Source organism: Nanorana parkeri, unplaced genomic scaffold (assembly GCF_000935625.1).
Source record: "Nanorana parkeri isolate BGI_ZX_2015 unplaced genomic scaffold, ASM93562v1 scaffold491, whole genome shotgun sequence".
Taxonomy (NCBI): domain Eukaryota; kingdom Metazoa; phylum Chordata; class Amphibia; order Anura; family Dicroglossidae; genus Nanorana; species Nanorana parkeri.
The window spans coordinates 602637-623284 of NW_017306759.1; the positions used below are offsets into that span (position 1 = coordinate 602637).

At 43.9% G+C, this 20648-nt stretch overlaps 1 protein-coding gene across 1 annotated transcript in view; it reads left to right on the top strand.

Moving 5' to 3' along the window:
• The first annotated feature begins 2929 nt into the window (after nt 1-2929).
• The window catches only part of LOC108790659 (vomeronasal type-2 receptor 1-like), a 38517-nt gene continuing 20798 nt past the window's right edge, over nt 2930-20648 (top strand). Inside the window, exons 1-8 of the mRNA XM_018560971.1 lie at nt 2930-2993; nt 6162-6557; nt 8685-9011; nt 12528-12899; nt 16253-16363; nt 16620-16736; nt 17431-17473; nt 18140-18195. Of these exons, the coding sequence (XP_018416473.1) occupies nt 2930-2993; nt 6162-6557; nt 8685-9011; nt 12528-12899; nt 16253-16363; nt 16620-16736; nt 17431-17473; nt 18140-18195 (1486 nt within the window). The remainder of the gene's footprint in view (nt 2994-6161; nt 6558-8684; nt 9012-12527; nt 12900-16252; nt 16364-16619; nt 16737-17430; nt 17474-18139; nt 18196-20648) is intronic.

Here is a 20648-nt window from a genome sequence, read left to right on the forward strand (position 1 = left end):
CGGGTGTTTACGGGGAGGGGGGTTAATTGTGGAACCTGGCCTTGGGGCAGCAGGGAGAGTAAATCGGCCCTGGGTATTACAGCATTAATGAACATGCTGTACTGCCCTACAATGGTGCAAATTGCCCTTAAAGGCTTAGTCCACCTTCAGATGCAACCGGATTTTCAATACCGCAAACTTTGTATTAGTTTAGATTCATTTTTTCCATTCGAAATTCAGAAGCATCTGAAAGTCCCAATATGCCGATGTTCGTCCGAATTTCAACTCAGAACAAAACAAATCTAATGTGTCTACCAATTACCTGCCAAACCGTTGATGAATTTGCTCAGGTGAAGTTGACATCAGAGTTAGCGACTTTTTGTATCTCTCCAAGTGAACTATTTCTGCAGAAAGGGTTTTTATTCCAGTAAGCTTCTCTCTCTTTAATCTTGCACCATTCACAATTAATTTACCCCAAATGAAGATATACAGTATCTATTGAACAATTTTCCCCCAAAAAACTCAAATTTTATAATATTCTGCACTGTCAAGTCCTTGAACAGTGATTCATTTGATTTCCAGCTTGTAGGTTTGATAGAACCTGGAGCAAGGTGAAAGAGAGCTGACACTGAAGAGTGATCAGATAACGTAATTAGGAGAATATTCACTTGATGGAGAAGCTTTGTATGATAATGATCTATAAAAATCATATCCATCCCGAAGTAAGAGTTATGCTCGTGTAAACAGAAAGTGGATTCTCCATACGTCTGTAACGCTCACCCACCAAGGAGCCGCTGAATAATCAAGTCTCCCATAGTCTGTCTAGGGGTTTTTAGCAACCTGGGTGCCACTGCCCCAAAGGCACTTACCACCCTCTGTGGCAACTGACAAAGCAAGGTCTAGACTGTGCATTTGATGCTGAAGGAACTTTATTGTAGAAATTCATAGTTGGGAAAAAGGTTTAGGGCTTAGGACATCCACTGCAAAAATAGGACAGAACAAAACTCCAGACTCACCAGTTCCTTTGGGTATTCCACAGTGTAAATTCAATACTGAGAACTGAGCACTTGGCAATTCCCCTGGATATATATGCACTTCTACAGCATGCACCACTGGCTATGAAACTACCAGTGATTGGCTGGTGAGCCACACACACTCAGAATGTTCCCCAATGGCTGCCCCACACTGTAGTAGGGTCACACAGTCAATGCCAGAACACCTGGAATTAACCAGATAAATGCCAACTGTAATTCAGCCACACCAACTACAGCTCTGGCAACACTAACTTTCTAGTAGCCACATCACAAAGGTTAATAAGGGCTACACCTCCATTAATTAGTTTTGTGAAAACGTTTCCTAACAGCACTCAGCTATGAATAAGAAGTAGTTAAGGCAAGCTGTGACTTGGTCAATCAAGCTACAGTTATTTGCAGGAGTGCTTTTCCTGGGTTCCTCACTAAGTGTTTATGGAGCAGCAAGAGTGCTTGTCCCGGATCCCTCAGTAAGTGTTTATGGAGCATGGAACAGAGTTCTTAATACTTTAAAAACCTTGGTTCAGAACGCAGTAGCTAATGGGCATGCCCACCATATGTGTAACATTTCTCCAGGAACATTACAACCCTGAAAACATCTATCTGCTGCTTTATAATACACACTTTTTCTGGAGTTTGGCTTGGATTTCCATTTTCTTCAAAGGGACTTCTAGTTCAGAAATTCTGGATTTTAAGGGTTCAGCTGAACCACTACTGATTGCACTTTCCAGAAGTTCCCTTGTCTCTATTCATTACATATATAATTTTTGTATCTAAACAAGGTTCCAACAAATATGCACTGCCTGTCCAAAAAAAAAAAACGTCACACGGCCTAATATTTCATTGGACCTCCTCTAGCTTTGAGTCTTCAGGGATTTCTCCCAGGAGGAGATATTTGCTGCCTGGCTTTCCTGATTGGCCAGAAATCAGACTCCATGCTTTCTTGTCACCTAGTGACGAGAAGCATGGAGACTGGTTCCCTGCTAATCGGGAAGCCGGGTGGTGAGTCTTTACATGCCACCTGGCTTCCTTAATGGGACTTACGGTATCAGTATTCGGTAGACATGTGCGATTCGTTTCGTTACGAATCGAAATTCGTGCGAATTTTCCTGAAACTCTTAAATTCGGAAGCATCCGAAATCCGAATTGCAGTTTACGAATTATATCCAAAATACGAAATTCCGTTAACGAATTTCAGATACGAATTTATTTGAAACAGGAACTAATATTACCCCTGTAAATGAGGTTGAACAACATGACAAGATTTTTTTTTTAATCTGAAAAAAAACGTTTTTTTCGGATCCGAAATTCGGGAGACTACCCAGTACATAGTGCAGCCGCATCAAAAAAATATGAAATACTGATCCGCTGCTGCTGAGAGTTGCATTACAATACACAGGCAGGAAATACGAAATTCCGTTGACGGAATTTCGTTCCGTTGCGAACATTCATTATATTGAAGTTAAAAAGCAAAGTACATTTGTTAATATACTGGAGTTGATGGTAGTTTTTTTTTTTATCCGAAATATACGAAATTCGGATCCGGAATCCGTTAACGGAATTCGTATTTTGGATAAAAAAACAACTACCACATCGACTCCAATATTAACAAAGGTATTTTTGCTTTTTAACTTCATCATAACGAATGTTCGTACAGTTACGAAAATGTGCCGAAACTAACGAAAATTCGTATTTCGTACGAATCCGAATTGAGTTTCGGACACGAATTACGAAATATATAATAACGGATATTCCGAAACGGAACAAATTTTTTGACGGCGCACAAGTCTAGTATTCGGTATCGGCGAAAACCAAAACTCGTACTCGATACTGAAAAAACGGTTTTGGTGCATCCCTAGTCACAACATTTATTTCCATGCAGAGTTCCATTAAGTTTACACGAAGATATTGCAGTGATAATGGGAGAGTCGGACCACTGTGTAAAGTCTCCAGAACACCCCAAAGACTCTCAATGGGGTTTAGGTCTGGACACGGCCTAATGTTGAGACACCACCTGCTACATGGTCTTCCATCCTGGGCCTCTGCCCAGTGGTGATGCTGCTATGAGTACTGTCCTTCCTTCAGGCCTTTTGGCCTAGGAGTTGGAGTGCTGCAGAAATCTTCCAATGGGGACAAATGACCTGGTGACAATTGTCTAAGATGAACATTCTCCTCTCCACAGAGAACTAAAAATAATGTAATGGGAGGTTTAAACCTTCCCCATCCGATCCAAAAATAAAAACAGTAAGTTTTGGCTTTAGATACATTTTGGTAAAGCCTCCTGAGCTCATATAGCACTCGGCGATGTCGTAATCTCCTTTAACGGCAGTTAAATTTGCAACGGTTTCTTCATTTAACAAAACTTTCTGAAGACAGTGACAGTAAAAAGAGGAAGTTTTCCGATATGAAAGTCTTCCTGTGTGCTCTAAAGTCATTTAAATAATACAAGTTCCCCTTTAGGTGTCTTTTTGCCTTTCGAACAGTTAAAAAACATGATTTCCCTTACGCTGGTTCTGCTAACGCTGTGTCTATGGGGTATGTAATATATATATATTGGTTGCAGTGATTATTATATACAATGTACAGGTCTTGCTAATGCTGTGTCTATGGGGTATGTAGTATATATACAGGCTGTGGTTTTATTATTATATGAAGTGTACTGGTCCTGCTTATGTTGCCTCTATGGGGTACGTAGTATATATGGCCTGTAGTAACTATGATATACAGTGGACTGGTTCTGCTCATGTTGTGGCTATGGGGTATGAGGTATATATACACAACCTGTAGTGATTATTATATACAGTACTGGTCTTGTTAATGCTGTGTCTATGGGGTATGTAATATATACACAGGCTGTAGTGATTATGGGCAGTGTGTGAACACTCTTGCTTCTTCTTTAATCAAGTATAATGTCACATCTCCAAGCACAAAAAAAGTTGCACTTGGAGATGTGACATTATACGTGATTAAAGAAGAAGCAAGAGTGTTCCCACACTACCCATTGGTGTGCTGGTTATTCTTTACTACTGCTTACATACATGTGGAGATTTCTGCGTTCATTACAGCACCCATCTGCATAATAGGGGCATGCGGTAAGGTGTGCAGCAGTATCCCCATAGACATTTGGTACGTTCTGTCTATGGGGTATGTAGTATATATATATATATATATATATATATATATATACAGCCTGTAGCGATTGTTATATACATTGGACTGGTTCTGCTCATGTTATGCCTATGGGGTATGTAGTATATATGCAGGCTGTAGTGATTATTATATATATTGGACTGGTTCTGCTCATGCTGTGCCTATGGGGGTATGTAGTATATATGCAGGCTGTAGTGATTATTATATATATTGGACTGGTTCTGCTCATGTTGTGTCTATGGGTATACAGTATATATACAGGCTTTAGTGATTATTATATATATTGGACTGGTTCTGCTCATGTTGTGTCTATGGGTATACAGTATTTATACAGGCTGTAGTGATTATTATTCACAGTGTACTGGTCCTTCTAATGCTGTGTCTATGGAGGTGGAACTTCTGATGTGAAGGAGGGGGCTCCTAGTGTGAGAGAGGTTACTATGATATGAAATGAGAAAGCTTATGATGTAAAGTGGGACTCTGATGTGAAAGGAGGGATTCTGATGTGAAGAGGACTCTGATGTAGGGGTGGGGGAGGGCGGGCTAATGTGAAAAGGGCTCTTGTTGTTTCTACTGATGGGAAGGTTGGACCTATGATAGGAAGTTTGGGCTCCTGATGTAAAGGAAGGATGCTTCTGATGTGAAGAAGGCTTTTGACTTGGAGGCTACCGATGTGAAAGTGGTACTTCTGATGTGAAGGTCAGACTGCTGTGAAAGGGGGCTCCTTGTGTGAGAGAGGAGGCTCTGATGTGGAAGGAGGTGGCTCCTGATGTATAGGGGGAGCCTGATGTGAATGGTGGGGTTTAAAGAAGGGATTCTGATGTGATAGTCTACTCCAATTTTTTGTACTTTGCATGGGGACTCCCCTCCCCTTAAAATCCATATCTATCGGGGATAAGGGTCTGCAATGGATTTAGGAGGGGCCACATGTTACTTTTTACATTTGCATTTTTTACCTTTTAGACTGGGGTGCCTCAAGCTTGTTGATTCACTCATCAGTTATAAGAGGAAGTATAAATGAGGACACATTTACATGGCAGGCTGATTAAATCTGTAATTATTGTTCTGCAATGTGATTGATTTTAACGAGAACTGCTCTGACTAATCATTTCCATTCACCCTCTGATAATTTTTGCATCACTGCAGGCAAAAATGTCAGCAGATCTTTTACCATACAAGTACCGTGCCGGGTTCTCTCCCACGGGCTGACTATCTATTTCCAATCTCGGGTGGAAAAAAGCTGCTTTTGGAGGAAACCAGACGTCCGTATTTGCATGTTCTACTGAAAGAGCTGATGATCTATTTCCACGGTCTATACACAGAGCTGCATTTTTAATATAGAATAAGCAATTTTGTGCCAAAATTTAATTTTTTTCTTTAGTTCCCAGTGTTCATAATCTATGTATAATTGGGGTCTAGTTAAAGCTGAAGGAAAAAAAAGGCCTGCTTGGTAAAGACCTTGCTCAATTTGTTCCAAGAGCTGATCATCTATTCCAAAAACAAAGAATGCATTTTCATGAGCACGAATTTAAGCATGCTTATTATTACATAGTTAGTCAGGTTGAAAAAAAACTAATTTTTTTAAAAAGTCACCACCTTTTAACATTAAAAACTATTCTTTATCTCTAGTGAGTGACTTTTTCTCCCCATGGTCCCTGTGTGTGTTGTAAAGTAGTCACCGGTCCAAGCTCACTCCCGGGATAGACTACAATCTCATGTTTAGTTTACTAATTTGTAGGGAGATTGTAGTCTATCCCGGGAGTGAGTTTGGAGCGGTGACTACTTTGCAACACACGCAGGGGCCATGGAGAACAAAGTAGCCCCCCTCCAGAAGGAAGGACAGTGTCAGCACCAATTCAGAGATGATTGGAGGATCTACAGCTGAGTGATACACAAATAAAATACGTTGTTGTTCATAGTTAACATACCTGAATGTATTTTTAAGATTTAACTCCTGAGTATAGTGCCACTTTAAATAACTTCCATGTGTTTTGTCCTCAGACGGGCTTTATAAAACCTCTGGTCAGTACTGTGTTGATCAACCTTCAAAAACTGAAACACTCAAAGGAAAGTCTGTCACCATCCCGTGCCAATTTGCATTTCCAGAATCAGAGAAGAGTATCAACTCCTCAAGATTTATTGCGAGAGCAGCGCCATATGACGTATACTGTAATGAAGACAAAAATATTTATGACTCAGATACAAAAGAGATCTCCTCCAAGTATCAGGGAAGGCTGAATGTGAGATTCGATCTAAACCACAGAAATGCTTCAATAACCATCATCAATATAACAAAGGAGGACGATGCAAAGTATTGCTGCCGCATACTGCTGAGTTTTCACAATATGAGTGATCAGAAGTATCAGTCCCCAGGCGGCACGCTGCTTATAGTGAAAGGTAAGTCAAGCAAGGCTGGGCTTCAAAGTTCAACCTTCTCAACATGTATAAATGATACTTGAATTTTTTTCTATGACTATAGCAGTACAGGCCAATAAAATGTTCATGAGGTCAAATGAGAAGAGTTCACATTATGTTGAAGGTCATGTTTTCTGTCATTGATAGTGGAATATGCTCAGCTAGACCATTTTAAACCCTAGTTCCATAAAGAGATACTGTCATACTGGCCATTCATGACAAAGCAGCCCATCCCACCCCACTTCAGACATGTATGCTTACCACTTGAACTGCTCATAAATATCTTTCCACACCAAGGATTTCCACTCTTGCCTGAAAAATAGGATTGTCTACACGGGCTGGGGAACAAAGTCAATCAGTGCCCCATTGCCCACTGTTTAAGCCCTGGTGAAGGAGGATTCCTGACTCCCAATGGTGGTCTTCTTGTCCCTATTTGTGAAGTAATTGGACTCCTGAGACGATTACCTGTTACTCTTTTTCAAGTGGATTCCTCGTTCTAGTTGTCCCCACCCTTTAAAGAGCCCCCCATTTGTGAAGTGCTGCCGGAATTGAGCCATCAGGCCCAAATATTGCTCCTGTTCAGCTAGAGAAAGCTCATAGTCACCTCCTCCCCACTCACCCTTGGATGTATACTCAACCAGTCATAGTTAATCCCCACACTGTTGGAGACCTGTTAATGAACCGGGGCTTTCAGCTTTGTGGGAGCTTGTGTACTGTTAGGGAACCAAGAGACCAGACAGAAACTTAAAGTGCAGGTTTAAAAATAAAAGGAGTTTATTGAAAATAACAATAAACATAAATGGCAAAAAACAATGGAGAATGTCCATGACGTAGTCAATGCTAAGCCAGAGGTCAGATGCCAAAGTGGGTAGTCATCAGAACCAGGTCAGGAAATACTGAGAGCGGGATGAACAGAGACAGTAGCTGGGGAACCAGGAGATCAGTCAGCCAGAGCCATACACGGAGGACAGGAACACCTGCAGAGCACCTGGTAGAGCAGAACACACGCAAGGAAAGAGACTAAATAGACCAGCTGATGGTTAAATAGTGAGCTGGTGTTGCATCATCACTCTGAGATACAAGTTTGTCAGTAGTTGCAGAATGATGATGTTTACGGGTATGGTCATAAGAAGGAGCCAAAGAAGAACTAACAGTGTTAGACACACTGCAAACAAGGCATGATGCAGCTCAACGGGAGGCCTGAGGTCTGCTGTAAAGGGACTGTAAAAGGCTAATACTGCGGTACCATGTGCCATCTGGTATTTAAAGACCAAGTGCACCTGTCTGACCATGTTTCATGTTGCACCCATATTTAGGGAGTCCCCAAAAATCCATACCAGTCCCTTATCCTTGATGAGGTTCTGGTATAGATGTTAAAGGGTATCTTAGGAAAAAAAGTGTGATTCCCCCCAAAATCCATACCAGACTCTCACTGTAACCCTAACACTAACCATTCATACTATAACCATATCTCCTTTCCTGCTCTGAAATCCTCCACACTGAGGCCAACCCTCCCTGACAGGCAGACATCTTGTATAGTGTTGAGGTTTTCATTAGTATTAATATTATACAGGATTTATACGGCGCCAACAGTGTGTGCAGCACTTTACAATATAAGGAAGACATTACAATAGCAATACAATTCAAGACAAGATGGTAAGGAGGGCCCTGCCCCTGAGGGCTTACAATCTAAAAGGGAGGGGCAAGTGGGGATAAATTGTTTGAGAACATGATAGTTGAGTGGTTAGTTAGAGGTGGGATAGGCTTCCCTGAAGAGATGAATCTTAAGGGATCGCTTAAAGACAGTCAGAGTGGGAGACAGATAGACAGGTTGGGGTAGAGAGTTCCTCAGGATGGGAGAGACTCTAGTGAAGTCCTGGAGGCGAGCATGGGAGGAGCTGACGAGGGAGCTGGAAAGCAGAAGGTCTTGGGAGGAGCAAAGGGGACGGTTAGGGTGATACTTTGAGACAAGGTTTGAGATTTGCCGGGGTCAGAGTTGTGGATGGCTTTGTAAGTGGTTGTTAATATTCTAAATCTTATCCTTTGGGCTATTGGAAAGGATAAACTACTGTTCACGTTTGTCTATAATAATATTTTCTTCTTTGTCAGATGGGAATGAGCCGAGTCTGGAGACAACGTCTGTTATCTTTGCTGCTCCTGGAGACAATGTGAAAATTCTTGGTCACTTCACAAGTAACATTGTAACATTGGCCAGTAACATTACCTGCCGGGGAGGACGGGCCGCCGGTGCTAATACTGGATGTGACCACAGCAGGAATAATGGCATCTGCACTCATCACAATAATAGTTTATCCTTCCAAATAAATCGAGTTACCGAACCAGACCAAGGCTTTTATTGCTGGAGCGTGGACATTTCTACAAATGATGAAGCGAAAACCACGTACACCTATCTTGGACCGCAGCTCCTTATTACAGGTGGGTTATTTTCTTCTCTCCCATAAAATAACAGATTGGGAGCGAAAATCTCCAAACTATATTTATAGTGTAAGGTAACCAGGTCTACTGCACATGCGCATGGTCCCATTTTTCGTACTATAGGAAAACGGGCACAGGCGCGCTAATCTGGCGCACAGGAAGTGATGCGGTACCTTTTAATTGATCAGCCTATTTAAACCAAGCACAGCCTGGGCTTAGTTGCTGGATGGTCTTTCAGCTTGTCCTTGTGCTCCTGTGTGTTCTGCCTGATTACTGCTCCTGTGTCTTGACCCGGATTGAACCTGACTGCTCCTGATTGCTGCCTGCCTTCTGACCTTGGAATTGTTACTGGACCTTGCCTCTGCCTCATCCCTTGTACTTCGCTGCCCGACTGATGTGACCCCTGGCTTGTCTCACCTCGATTCTGCCCACTGACCTGGTACTCTGCTGTCCGCCAGGAGTGACCTCGGCTCTGCTCTACCCAATCCTGATTCTGGACTTCTGCCTGGCACGATGCTGCCCCAACCACTGGCACCCGTGCTACTTGCTGTTTCTCAGGCTCTGTTCCCATCCTCAGAGTTTGGGGGATACAAGGTGCAAGGGGAGCCTCCTCATCGAACCCAGCCAGGTACGTGAAATATAGTTAAAACACGGCCCCCCCTATGGGATAGGAAGAGAGGAGGTGGAGGTGTTTCTAGTCTAGAATGCAGTAGTGAGCGTTGTCGCCCTAGGACAGGAAGTGTGTTATTGGAAGGATCACCAGGTAGAAATAAAGGGAATAAAGCTTAAAAAAAGAAAACTAATACAGACACCACATCTAAGGCCTCGTTCACACCATCCTTAGTGCGTTCCGGGCCGATTGTGGATCGCATTGCGGCCGGCTCAGTTTGTCGTGGGGTGGGAGGGAGCGTGGCGGTGCATTGAAGCGAATGGCAATGCCCTCCAGCTGCAATGCAATCGGCCGCACGGGAACTCAAGGCACATCAATGCCTGTGGTCCGGCCCGAAAAAATGCTGCAAGCACTATTTTTTCTGACCGGACGGCAGGCATTGATGTGACACACGTTCCTGTGCGGCTGATCGCATTGCGGTGACATTCATTTCAATGTACCTCCACACCCCCTCCCATCCCACAACAAACTGAGCCGGCCGCAATGCGATCCAGTGTGTTTCAGCCTCAATCGGGCCGGAACGGGGATGGTGTGAACGAGGCCCAAGGACTGGAAAGCTGAACATTGTATGTTCTTGGGTTCGGTTATCTTTTAGATTTGTGGTGCAGAGAGTAGAACAGTGTATGCAAATAATGAGCATCAAGGATATGGTGGGATGTGCGTGACACCATGCTGGGGTGACATCACTTATCCCCAGGCAGTAGAGAGTGAACATTCACCCCCGAGGGAAGGTCTTGATGTCCGTAGTGGGCATGTGAAGCTATTTAGGTGTCCCCAGCGGTGAGATGATGCAGCTATCCAAGGAAAGAAGCCAAAGGACTAAGGATGTAATGATCTATTAAATAGGAAGATGGAGCTCAGCTGCGGAGACACGTTTACAATCACGTGCTCTAGCCCAGGAGTACGTGATGGCAAGGTTTGATATTGCCAAGCAAGCTCAGTGCATCATTGATCTATCTTCCAACCTAACTAAGCTTGCTACACCTAAAGTAATTAATATAAAGGAATGCGCAAATAAGGAGGAGTCTCTAGGAACGATGTTGGGAGTGTTACGCTTCACTAATGTTAACTTCACATAGCAATGAGCGTCTTTAAGAGAGTATGTTCAATTCACACAAACCCTATACGTGAGTTCCCAATCACTTATATAGCAATGGACCTGTTGGTTTTATAACTTCCTATGTTCACTTCACATATGAAAGCCAAGTAATATCACAGTTCATCAAGCAGGGGTGTAACAAGTGGTTCCACAGAAACAGTATAATCTCAGTAGTGCATGCAATCTCATTAGCCACCAGCAGGGGGAAGACTTCCCTTATCTTCAATGCAAAAGTACGTACAAGTCCCAGATAGCTTACAGCAAAGGTTAAATCCCCTGTGGGTGGCAAGCCAGAGGGGAATACTTGCGGTTTGGGCGTCCTGCTGTTCGGGGTGGCTTGATCCTGGCCACGCTAGCTCGGAGTGTCCCAGGGTTTGTCAGCCGGGGTCCAATCTCGGGTGGTGAGTACTGAGGCAGGCTGTGGTGAGTGTGGCTGTAGGCAAGGAGACCGGCACTCGTCTGGCGTCCACGCTGGGTTGCTGGAACGCCAGACAGGTGGGAGATCAAGGCTTATGAAGAGGCCGGAGGCGGTCTCGTATGACGTCGACGGCCCGGGGGCGGAGCTTCCACTCGGTTCCGTGAGTCGGAACGGCGGCGTCCCCGGGATCCATTACAAAGGAGAGATGGCACTGCCTTCAGGAACAGAGGGCTTGGCACAGGTTGCAGTGTTTTGTGGAATTTCTTTAAATCTGCAGCTTTCGTTAAAAGAATACCTGGACACCCTTCCAGAAGGTTCCTCGTCCAACGTTTCCTATTCCAAAAAAAGTCCAAAAGTGCCTTTAATTGTTCACAATTCAATCAAACCAAAAAAGCTCACGTCTTTCGAGGCGACAACACTCTCCCTTCGTTAGGGCCAATACAATTCCAGTCCTAATGAAGATTTATTTCAATCAAGTCCAATCAAATCCTTATCCCATTGTAAAAGACTCGATGAAGGGGGAGAGTTAAGATTTACACCAATCTTTAAGTAGAACTAGGACCTTCCCTTTTAAAAAAAATATGTGCTGAATCACTTAATTATAGGTTCATCTGTACTTACAGTTTTCTCATGGTCCCCCCTGCAGAGACCCACAAATACCTGTTGATCAGGCCAGTGAAGTCCACCTAATGCAGCTTCCTGTGATGGGGTGGCAACAATGCTGCTCCAATCACGAATTCAGAGCAGAATTGTCACCCTCATGTAGGCTGTGCTTGCTTGCACTATAGGAGAAGCTGATGCAGGGGGTGTAGCTAGCAGCATTGCCGCTGCTGATTATCAAGCCTGTAGCTAGTCAATCAGCACTTGTCTACACCCAGCCCCACCCACAGCTTTCTGAACTGACAGCATGGAACCAGTGGCTGTATGCCTCCCACATTGTCTGGGAGGGAGAGCATGTGAGACCCAAATGAAGGAGGATTTGGCTCAGTCAGGGGAGGTAAAGAAAGTTTTTTTGTTTCCTTTGAGGTTTGTGCATCACATAGTAACTGGATTTGGGACTTATTTAGACTGTCATACCGGAGACTTTAGTTCTACTGTAAATAAAAAACAGTCTTTCAGTGGGGGCGGAGCCCAGGCGAGAAGAGGCTGCTGGGACCGCTCTAGAAGGCTGGAGGAGCCGGGGATCAGGGGACTAAATCGGCTTTATTTGAGTCCCCTAGACAAAATGAGCATTTAACCCTTGCAGTGTGGGAGTAGCATGTCATTTAGAAAACAATACATAATGTACAAAAAGCCTTTTTTTAATAGTTTCTGTGTTTTTACTTTAAGATAAAACAAACAACCTAAATATCACTCAGCCGGAGGAAGTGGAAATCCATCAATCCGCTACAATCAATTGCAGCTCTACTGTACAACAGCGCAATGATATTCTACGGATGGAAGTCTACTGGATGACCGGGGATTCTAGAGAGAGCTACGTCTACCATCCAAACATGGACTACATACACCTCAATTACAAGGGAAAGACCAGACTGGTGGACGGCTCTAATCTTCATATAGAAGACTTCCATGGGCCCAATAACACCATCATCTACTGCCGAGTGATAATAAGACGATGCTTGGCGCCACTTAATAAATATAATCCTAACCGCATAGAAACAATCGTAGAAGAAGGTCCTGGAACACGTTTAGTAGTGAAAGGTACGTACTGACTGTTATAAATGTCAAAAGGTATCTATCAAAATAAGACCAAACTGTATTTAGAGCTCACTCTTCCACTCTTCCATAGGCACATGAGAGGTACGATATCTCCTAATGAAAAGCGGGTTTTATATTCAACTGTCTCCAGTTTCTCCAATCTTGGGTCTCTTTAACAGCTATGGCTGTCTGAAGAATCTTCACATTTGACACTTTTGAGAGTGCTGGATACCTGAGCCCCCCCCCACTCCAAGGCATTGTGTGTTCCATCTGCTGACCCCCTATGCCACTGCTGTGTATTGTACTGATGCAAGGCCAGCAGCGGGAACCACAAAGTGGATGCATCCAAAACACCCAGAAGTGTCGATGTAAAGAGGCTGTTACTCTGCCAGAAAGCACAGAACAGAGGAGGTCCTTGATAAAAAGCCTTTTCTTTTGCAGGTCATGCTTTTTGACGTCTTGTTAACTTTCTTCTCCACCATTTCTCCGTTAGTTAATTTGTGATTATGCTGTCCAGTTTAAAGGGATTCTGCTCTTACCCTAATTTGGCAGTGGTAGGGTCTATTTAAAGCCCACCTCCGACATAAACGTACCCTCCCAGCACTCCCTTGGATGCTCTATTGTTCCGTTAGTGCTTCGGGTATGTGGAGAATAGGTGACCTCCTCCCATGATGCAGTGCTCAGGCCTAGCAGCCAATTGCCATTTCACTGTCATTTTAGGTAGACAATGTCAATCAATCCCATGTAACTCCAACACCATCCAACATGGAGCTTACACCAGGTTTGACTCCTCAAGCAATAGCGCAATAGGAAGCAAGAAAGATATATGGGTTGGATGGTGGGCTGCAGAAAAAACTCTGTCACTTTGCCCATTCAACAGACAGAGTCACTTTGAATATGAAGTCCGTGCAGATCTAAAAAAAAAACAGCTAATTCAGCGATGAGTGGGCAAAATAATAAAGTCCCCTAAAAAGCTATCGTCAATGGATGGGGCTCGGTGGTACGGAATAGTGTACTCAAAACTAGAAAGGTCAGATAGTCATGGTGTGTGGGATCTGTAGCTTGGACTCCTCAAAAAGAGACCAGTCTATTTGCTGGTTATTCAGCAAAGGAACTTCAGTATGTGGTGGGTGAGGAGCACCGAAATACAACCTGGTGATTTGGATTCAATCTTTTCATGATTGTTGTGTAAATATACAGCAAATGCATTGGTATTGTAGCATTTCCTTATTCAGGGCTCTTTCAGATGGTTTAGATTGGAATCCAGTGGTTCTCAACCTGTGTAACCCTGGGACCCACATTTGTCCTTGGTCATTAAGTTGTGACCCAAGTTGGACTGCAATGGGTCGCACAGCATTGTGGTATTGCACTTTCCGGTGTGTGCAATCAAACTGTGGGTGGGAGGTGCATTTGGGGGGCCATTCAAAACCAGTCTCCATACCTTACGAGAACTGGAGCTGATCCTCAGACTGTGGTCCAGTGTGGGCTGATGTACTGTGAAGGAGCTCCATCCATATGTGCATTGCTTGGACAGCTCCCTGTGTGTGTCCTGTAGGTAACCAGAATGTGACATCACTCTGGCCCAGGCACCCCTACAGGACACGTGAGGGAGCTGTACGTATAGATGGAGCTCCCTCATGACCATAGCCCCAGCCCATCCCACCTCAAGCTGACACTCGGCAACGGGCAGCATATTTTGAATGGCTGTTTGACGCAAGAACTGACAGTGCTGCGCTAGGGGGAGACTGATGAGCTTTTCACCTAGAAAAGTGGAAGGCAAGTGGCGACCCACTAAACATGGGGTCGCGACCCACTTTTGGGTCACGACCCACCAGTTGAGAAATAAGGCTTTAGTGCAGGAGTTGTAACTTATGATGCTTTGGCTTCCACAGTATGTGCTGGCTTTAGCTACAGGCAGAGCCGTAGCTAGCTCCTTTTGCACCCGAGGCAAGAACAGAAAATTGTGCCCCCAACAGACGTGTGCGGTATGTGACAACATACGCCTGCCAGGATGGCGGAGCACTTGCGCATTATGCACTGGAGGTCAAATCCAAAATAGCATAAAAATTTGATTTATTTGAAGAAACTAAAGAAAACATTTTTTGTTTCCGTTAATTTCGCCTGAAACAGATTTTTAGTATTTGCACAGGTCTAGTAATGTGTGTGTGTGTGGGGTTGTTTTTTTAAATTATTATTATTATAATTTTTTTCACTGTTGGGGGGCTTCGGGGAAATATTAGGGGTCTAAACAGACCCCTGACATTTCCCTTTTGAAATAGAAAAAGAGATTGAGGACACAGAGTCCTCTGCCTATACAGGTAGGGGAGAGCAGCAGGGATCCGAGGAGAAGCTGGAGGCTGTGCCGCTCCTCTTTTCCCTGCCGAGCCGCAGCTGTGTTGGCTGCCTGGTGCCCCTGTTGCCAATGGCGCCCTGTGCTCGTCCATAGCAACATGTGCGAGGGGGCGCAGCCAGGCCGGCCCTGGCTGCGCCCCCTTTCAGCTGCGCATGAGGCGAGTACCTCACTCGCCCCATGGTAGTTACAGCCCTGGTTACAGGGCAAAAAAACTAAAATAGAATGAAAATTTAACTGAAACACTCTTTACTTTTTTCTTCAGGGCCGGATATACTTTCCCTGCTGCCCCAAGGCCAGGTTCTTCAATGTGCAGTCTCATTACAAGTGATCTTGGCGACATCACCGAGATCACTTGTAAACAAACAAGCGGCTTCCACGTTCTACATTTAGCCCTGCTTGCCCATAGCAGGGCTAAAGGTAGAAAACAACTTACCGCCCGATGCGCCGGAAATGCATGTCCCGGGCGTCGGGAGATTCCACACCGCTGCCACCCCTCTGCTACCTGCCGCCCCAAGGCCAGACCTCGGTGGCCTTGTGGCAAATCTAGCCCTGTCTGTATTCTTGTATCCTATGATGGAATAAGGACACCGTTGGGCACATAGTATGATCTGCAGAGTCTAAGATTATAATACCCCTTATGGCCAGAGATGGAACACAGCTGCCGAATCCGTATATAATTCAATAACAGTAAATAAACATATAGTAGCAGTAGCAAGTTGGGATTTTATCTGCACATCACAGGTTGAAGTCTTTAGGATTGAACGAACATAGGCAGCAGTGGTATTAATACTTGCTGTTAGTTGTACTGCACTTTTAGGATTCCCTCCATGGATTGAGGCTGAATGCTAGTTGTAGAGGCTGAGGATAAGGAGTGCACAAGTCTCAGCAGCCCAGCAGAGTCAAGAGTGGAAGTATGCTCTGAAGAGGTGGCTAGGGAGTAACCTCTGGTTCAGGATGGAGAGTGGAGTTGCTCAGAGCTTGTCCGGCATCCACGCCCTTGCAGGAACGCGGGAGGCGGGGCAAGGGAATGTTCGTGGTTTAAGGCAAGGAAGAGGGTGGAGCGACGTGACGTCAGCGGACCGGAGGCGGAACCACCCTCCGAGACGTCGGAAAGGTAAGAATACCGGATCCATTACAAAGATGAACCTAATTAGGCAGCCCAATACTAATTTCCATTCCAGGTCCAAGTCCCATTTGAGGACATGTTTGTAGAAGGATTGGGCTCAGGGTCATTTTGAGGACATGTCCCTTTAAGGAGAGGAGGAAAACGCATTGCACAATGATACAAGCATACATCAAAATGACCAAAAAAATCACTCCATTTTGGCCCATGATACCTCTGTTGACTGCCTATGTTTTTCAAGTTCCAGATATTGAGTCAAACCCACCTAAAGCACCATCACCAACATTAACAATTGTACTTTGCGTGGTAGCTGTTTTCCTGGTCGTCTTCATGACCTTGGCCCTCTACTTTTTGAAAAAAGGAGGTAAGTTTACTCAGTTTGTAAGCCCAGAAAAACATCACTAATGATCAAATCCAAGAGCTTTCTAGCACAGCGCCATGTTACCTTAGTCATTGGCTGTGGGAAACAAGTGTAGCTTTTCAATGAGGGTAAATATCTGAAAGTATATGAGTTTATGGAAGAGGTGGGTGCTTATTTTGTGCCAGCTTTGGTGGTTCCACCCAGTGCCATACCCAAGGCCCACCAGAAGAAAACCGGCTGAGGGGCTATCAGCATGCCATGGCAAAATGAAGATGGCTTACTGTAGGAGGGCGGATAACAATGTTGGCTTATTGTCTGCTATTATAAGTAAAACCATTTTGAGATGTGTTAATTTTTACAATTCAACTGCTTGGGAGCAGCAATGTATATTAAAGCCCAACTCCAAGAAGAAGAGCAGTAGCACCCCCACGGTCTCCACATTAGAAGGGTTAAATGCTCATTAATGAGGAACTCCAGAAAAGTGAAAAGCTAGCCCTTGCAGTGGAGCGACCCCCATACTGCAAAGGTTAACTGTTTGTTTTTCTTCAGGGGCTCAAATAAAAAACATATATACTCACCGGAACCTCAATCCTGCCTGTCTGCTAGACTGGTCTGCAGGACCTCTTTTCCCATGGCACTGGCGGTCTAAGCCCTTCTGATGTCCTCACATCTACTACAGTCTATTGACTTGCTTCAGATGTGAGGGCGCCGATGGACATACCACAGCCACAGAGGAGGGGGTAAGAGGTAAGCGATCACCACCACAAGACTGAGGATCGAGTGAGTATATCTTTTTTTTTTCCGGCCCCTAAAGAAAAACGAGCAGCCAATCCTTGCAATGTGGGGGTAGTCCCACTGCAAGGGTTAACTTTTTGCATAACTGGAGTCCTTTAAATCTGGGCGTAGAAGAATAAGTTGTCATAATTACCTTGTTCCGAACTCCCCCTATCTGTGAAGGTAGGTATTACACCTTATTTCTCTGCATCTAGAATGAGCGTTCATTTAACCCTTGCAGTGTGTGTGTTTGGAGGGGGGGTGATGTCATTGTGGATATGTCCTAAACAGATAAAGGTTCATAGATTTGTAAATAATGAAGGAGAGTAAGAGGAGATGATAACAAGCCAAGAATCATTGCAATAATGGATTTTTTCCCCCTCACATAGGTAACAAAGAGAGCAGTTTGGGGTATGTCTATCTATCTATCTATCTATCTATCTATCTATCTATCTATCTATCTATCTATCTATCTATCTATCTATCTGTCTGTCTGTCTGTCTGTCTGTCTATCTATCTATCTATCTGTCTGTCTGTCTGTCTATCTATCTATCTGTCTGTCTGTCTGTCTGTCTGTCTATCTATCTATCTATCTTTTCCTCTAATTGTCTCTATTGTTGTTTATTCCTCAGAGAGACTATTGTTGAGACGATGGAGACGATGGAGATGTCAGACGACCAAAAAGGAGGTAATTTTTTTGTAATTTAGATCCTCAGAATTTCTATAACTTCCAGCTCAGCCGGCCATACACCAGGAAAAATTAGTGGAAGAAATTAATTTTCATTTTGTCAATTTTCTAATAGTTAATGGGGGTCAAGTTGACAATTGTTCTCCTTCGCAGTGACAAGAAAAATTTAAGGAGTGGGATGGAATTTTTTCTTGTGAAATTGTAACATTTCAGACAGTGAATGTGGTGTTTGTTCGGGAAAACACCATTGATTCCAAAATCAAATGTTAAAATCAAATGAAATTTTAAACAACATCCATAGAGTCTCTGAGGGCATCATCCAATGTTCAGCTCCCCGATTAACAGGGAAGCCATCTCCATGCTCCTTCGGCACCAAGGGATGAGTCATTGTCCCCATGGCTTCCTGCTTGGCCGGGAAGCTAGCTCCATGCTCCCTGGTGACAAGGGAGCATGGACCTAGCTTCCCGGCAAATCAGTATGTAATGGCTCGCTGCCCGGCTTCCTGATATCAGAAGTTCCGGTATCGGGATAGGCATCGGGAGCATATGGGCAAGTATGAGTACTCACCCAAATACTCGGTATCGGCACCTATATCTATACTAGTAGCTGTATCGGTGCATCCCTAATCAATACTCTCACTAACAGATTGGGCAAGTCAGAAGTCCTCATCTGCATGCTTGTCCCTAGTTAGTGATTTAACTGGGAGCTAGCATTTGGAAAATAAACAATGGCCGCCTCCATAAAAGGTTTAAAGCACAGACTGACTATGTATTCACCTTTCAGGTTATGAAAACCCGACAATGATTCGAAGACAACAGATGGTGATGTTAATTTATTTATTTCTTTACCTTGTATAATTTGACCCAGTTAACAACCAACAGATAATTCTTACGTATAATATGGAACAACGCTGGGAGAACACTTTGTGACTTTGTAGAAATATGTCCAATTTTACTAGATCCCCTTCACTGGACATCAGTATTTTTAGGGCGCGTTCGCAATAGAAGTGTTGGGGTTGCAGAGTCCCAACGCATAGACAAGGTAAAAAGTCTTGTTTCAGTTAGGTCAGTTCACACCTCAGCATTGCGGTGGAGTGTGCCGAAAAAAAAAATCCTCATGTGGTTCTTTTTTCTGCACAGCTTGTTGCAATGAACCTCACTGCATCTCAATGGAAAGAACAGAGAATGACGTGTCACTTGGGACTTTTCAATTAAATTACAAAACAAAAAAGTAATCAGTGCAATGCACCACGATCGGGACATTAGCACTATTCCTCCCACACAAGTGGCGTTCAAGAATTGTATTGGGGGTTTTAAGGGGAATATATTTAGACACTTTAAACAGGAAACCCAACATTGGAAACACAATATAGGTGGAAGTTGGTCATTTTATATATTTACTAGGTATGAGAGAATTAGTCTGGGTTTGAGTTCACTTGGACGTTCGATAAATGCAACTATAAATGTGAGTTTGGCGAACATCCAAACTAATCAAAGCCAGAACGGTCTGGTGGCTTGGATACTAGCAGATGGCCACACATTGTAATTGATTACTCAGAAGTAAGAGGGCCCACCATAACAGCCAATGACAATGTATAGCTCAGCCACCAGTCAACCAATGAAACATCACGGCTCAGCCACCAGTCAATTAATGACACTGCTCGGCTCAGCTACCAGTCAACCAATGACACTGCTTGGCTCAGCTACCAGTCAACCAATGAGACTGATCAGCTCAGCCACCAGTCAACAAATGGCACTGCATGGCTCAACTACCAGTCAACCAATGACACTGCATGGTTCAGCCACCAGTGAACCAATGACTCCTCACGGCTCAGCCACCAGTGAACTAATGACACCTCACTGCTCAGCCATTATTCAAGCAATGACACTGCTTGGCTCAGCCACCAGTGAACCCATGACTATACTTGTGCGCCGTAAAAAAATTTGTTCCGTTTTGTTCTGTTTCGGAATATCCATTATTTCGTATTTCGTAATTCGTATCCGAAACTCAATTCGGATTCGTACGAAATACAAATTTTCGTTAGTTTCGGCACATTTTTGTAACTTTACGAACATTCGTTATGATGAAGTTAAAAAGCAAAAATACCTTTGTTAATATTGGAGTCAATGTGGTAGTTGTTTTTTTCTCCGAAATACGAATTCCGTAGACACCTCACAGCTCAGCCACCATTTAAGCAATGATACTGCTCAGATTAGCCAACCGTCAACCAATGACAATGCATGGCTCAGCTACTAGTCAACCAATTATGCTGTGTGGGATATACAGAGTCAAGGGTTGTTAGTTGTAAGAGGTTTGGTGGGCGGGCAAACTGGTCAAATTGTTTGGACAATTAGTGAATTGGAAACAGCTTGGGTCGAGGTCGAACTCATGGTCAACCTGAAGCTCATCCCTATTCACAGCATTTAAATGAAATATATATATATATATATATA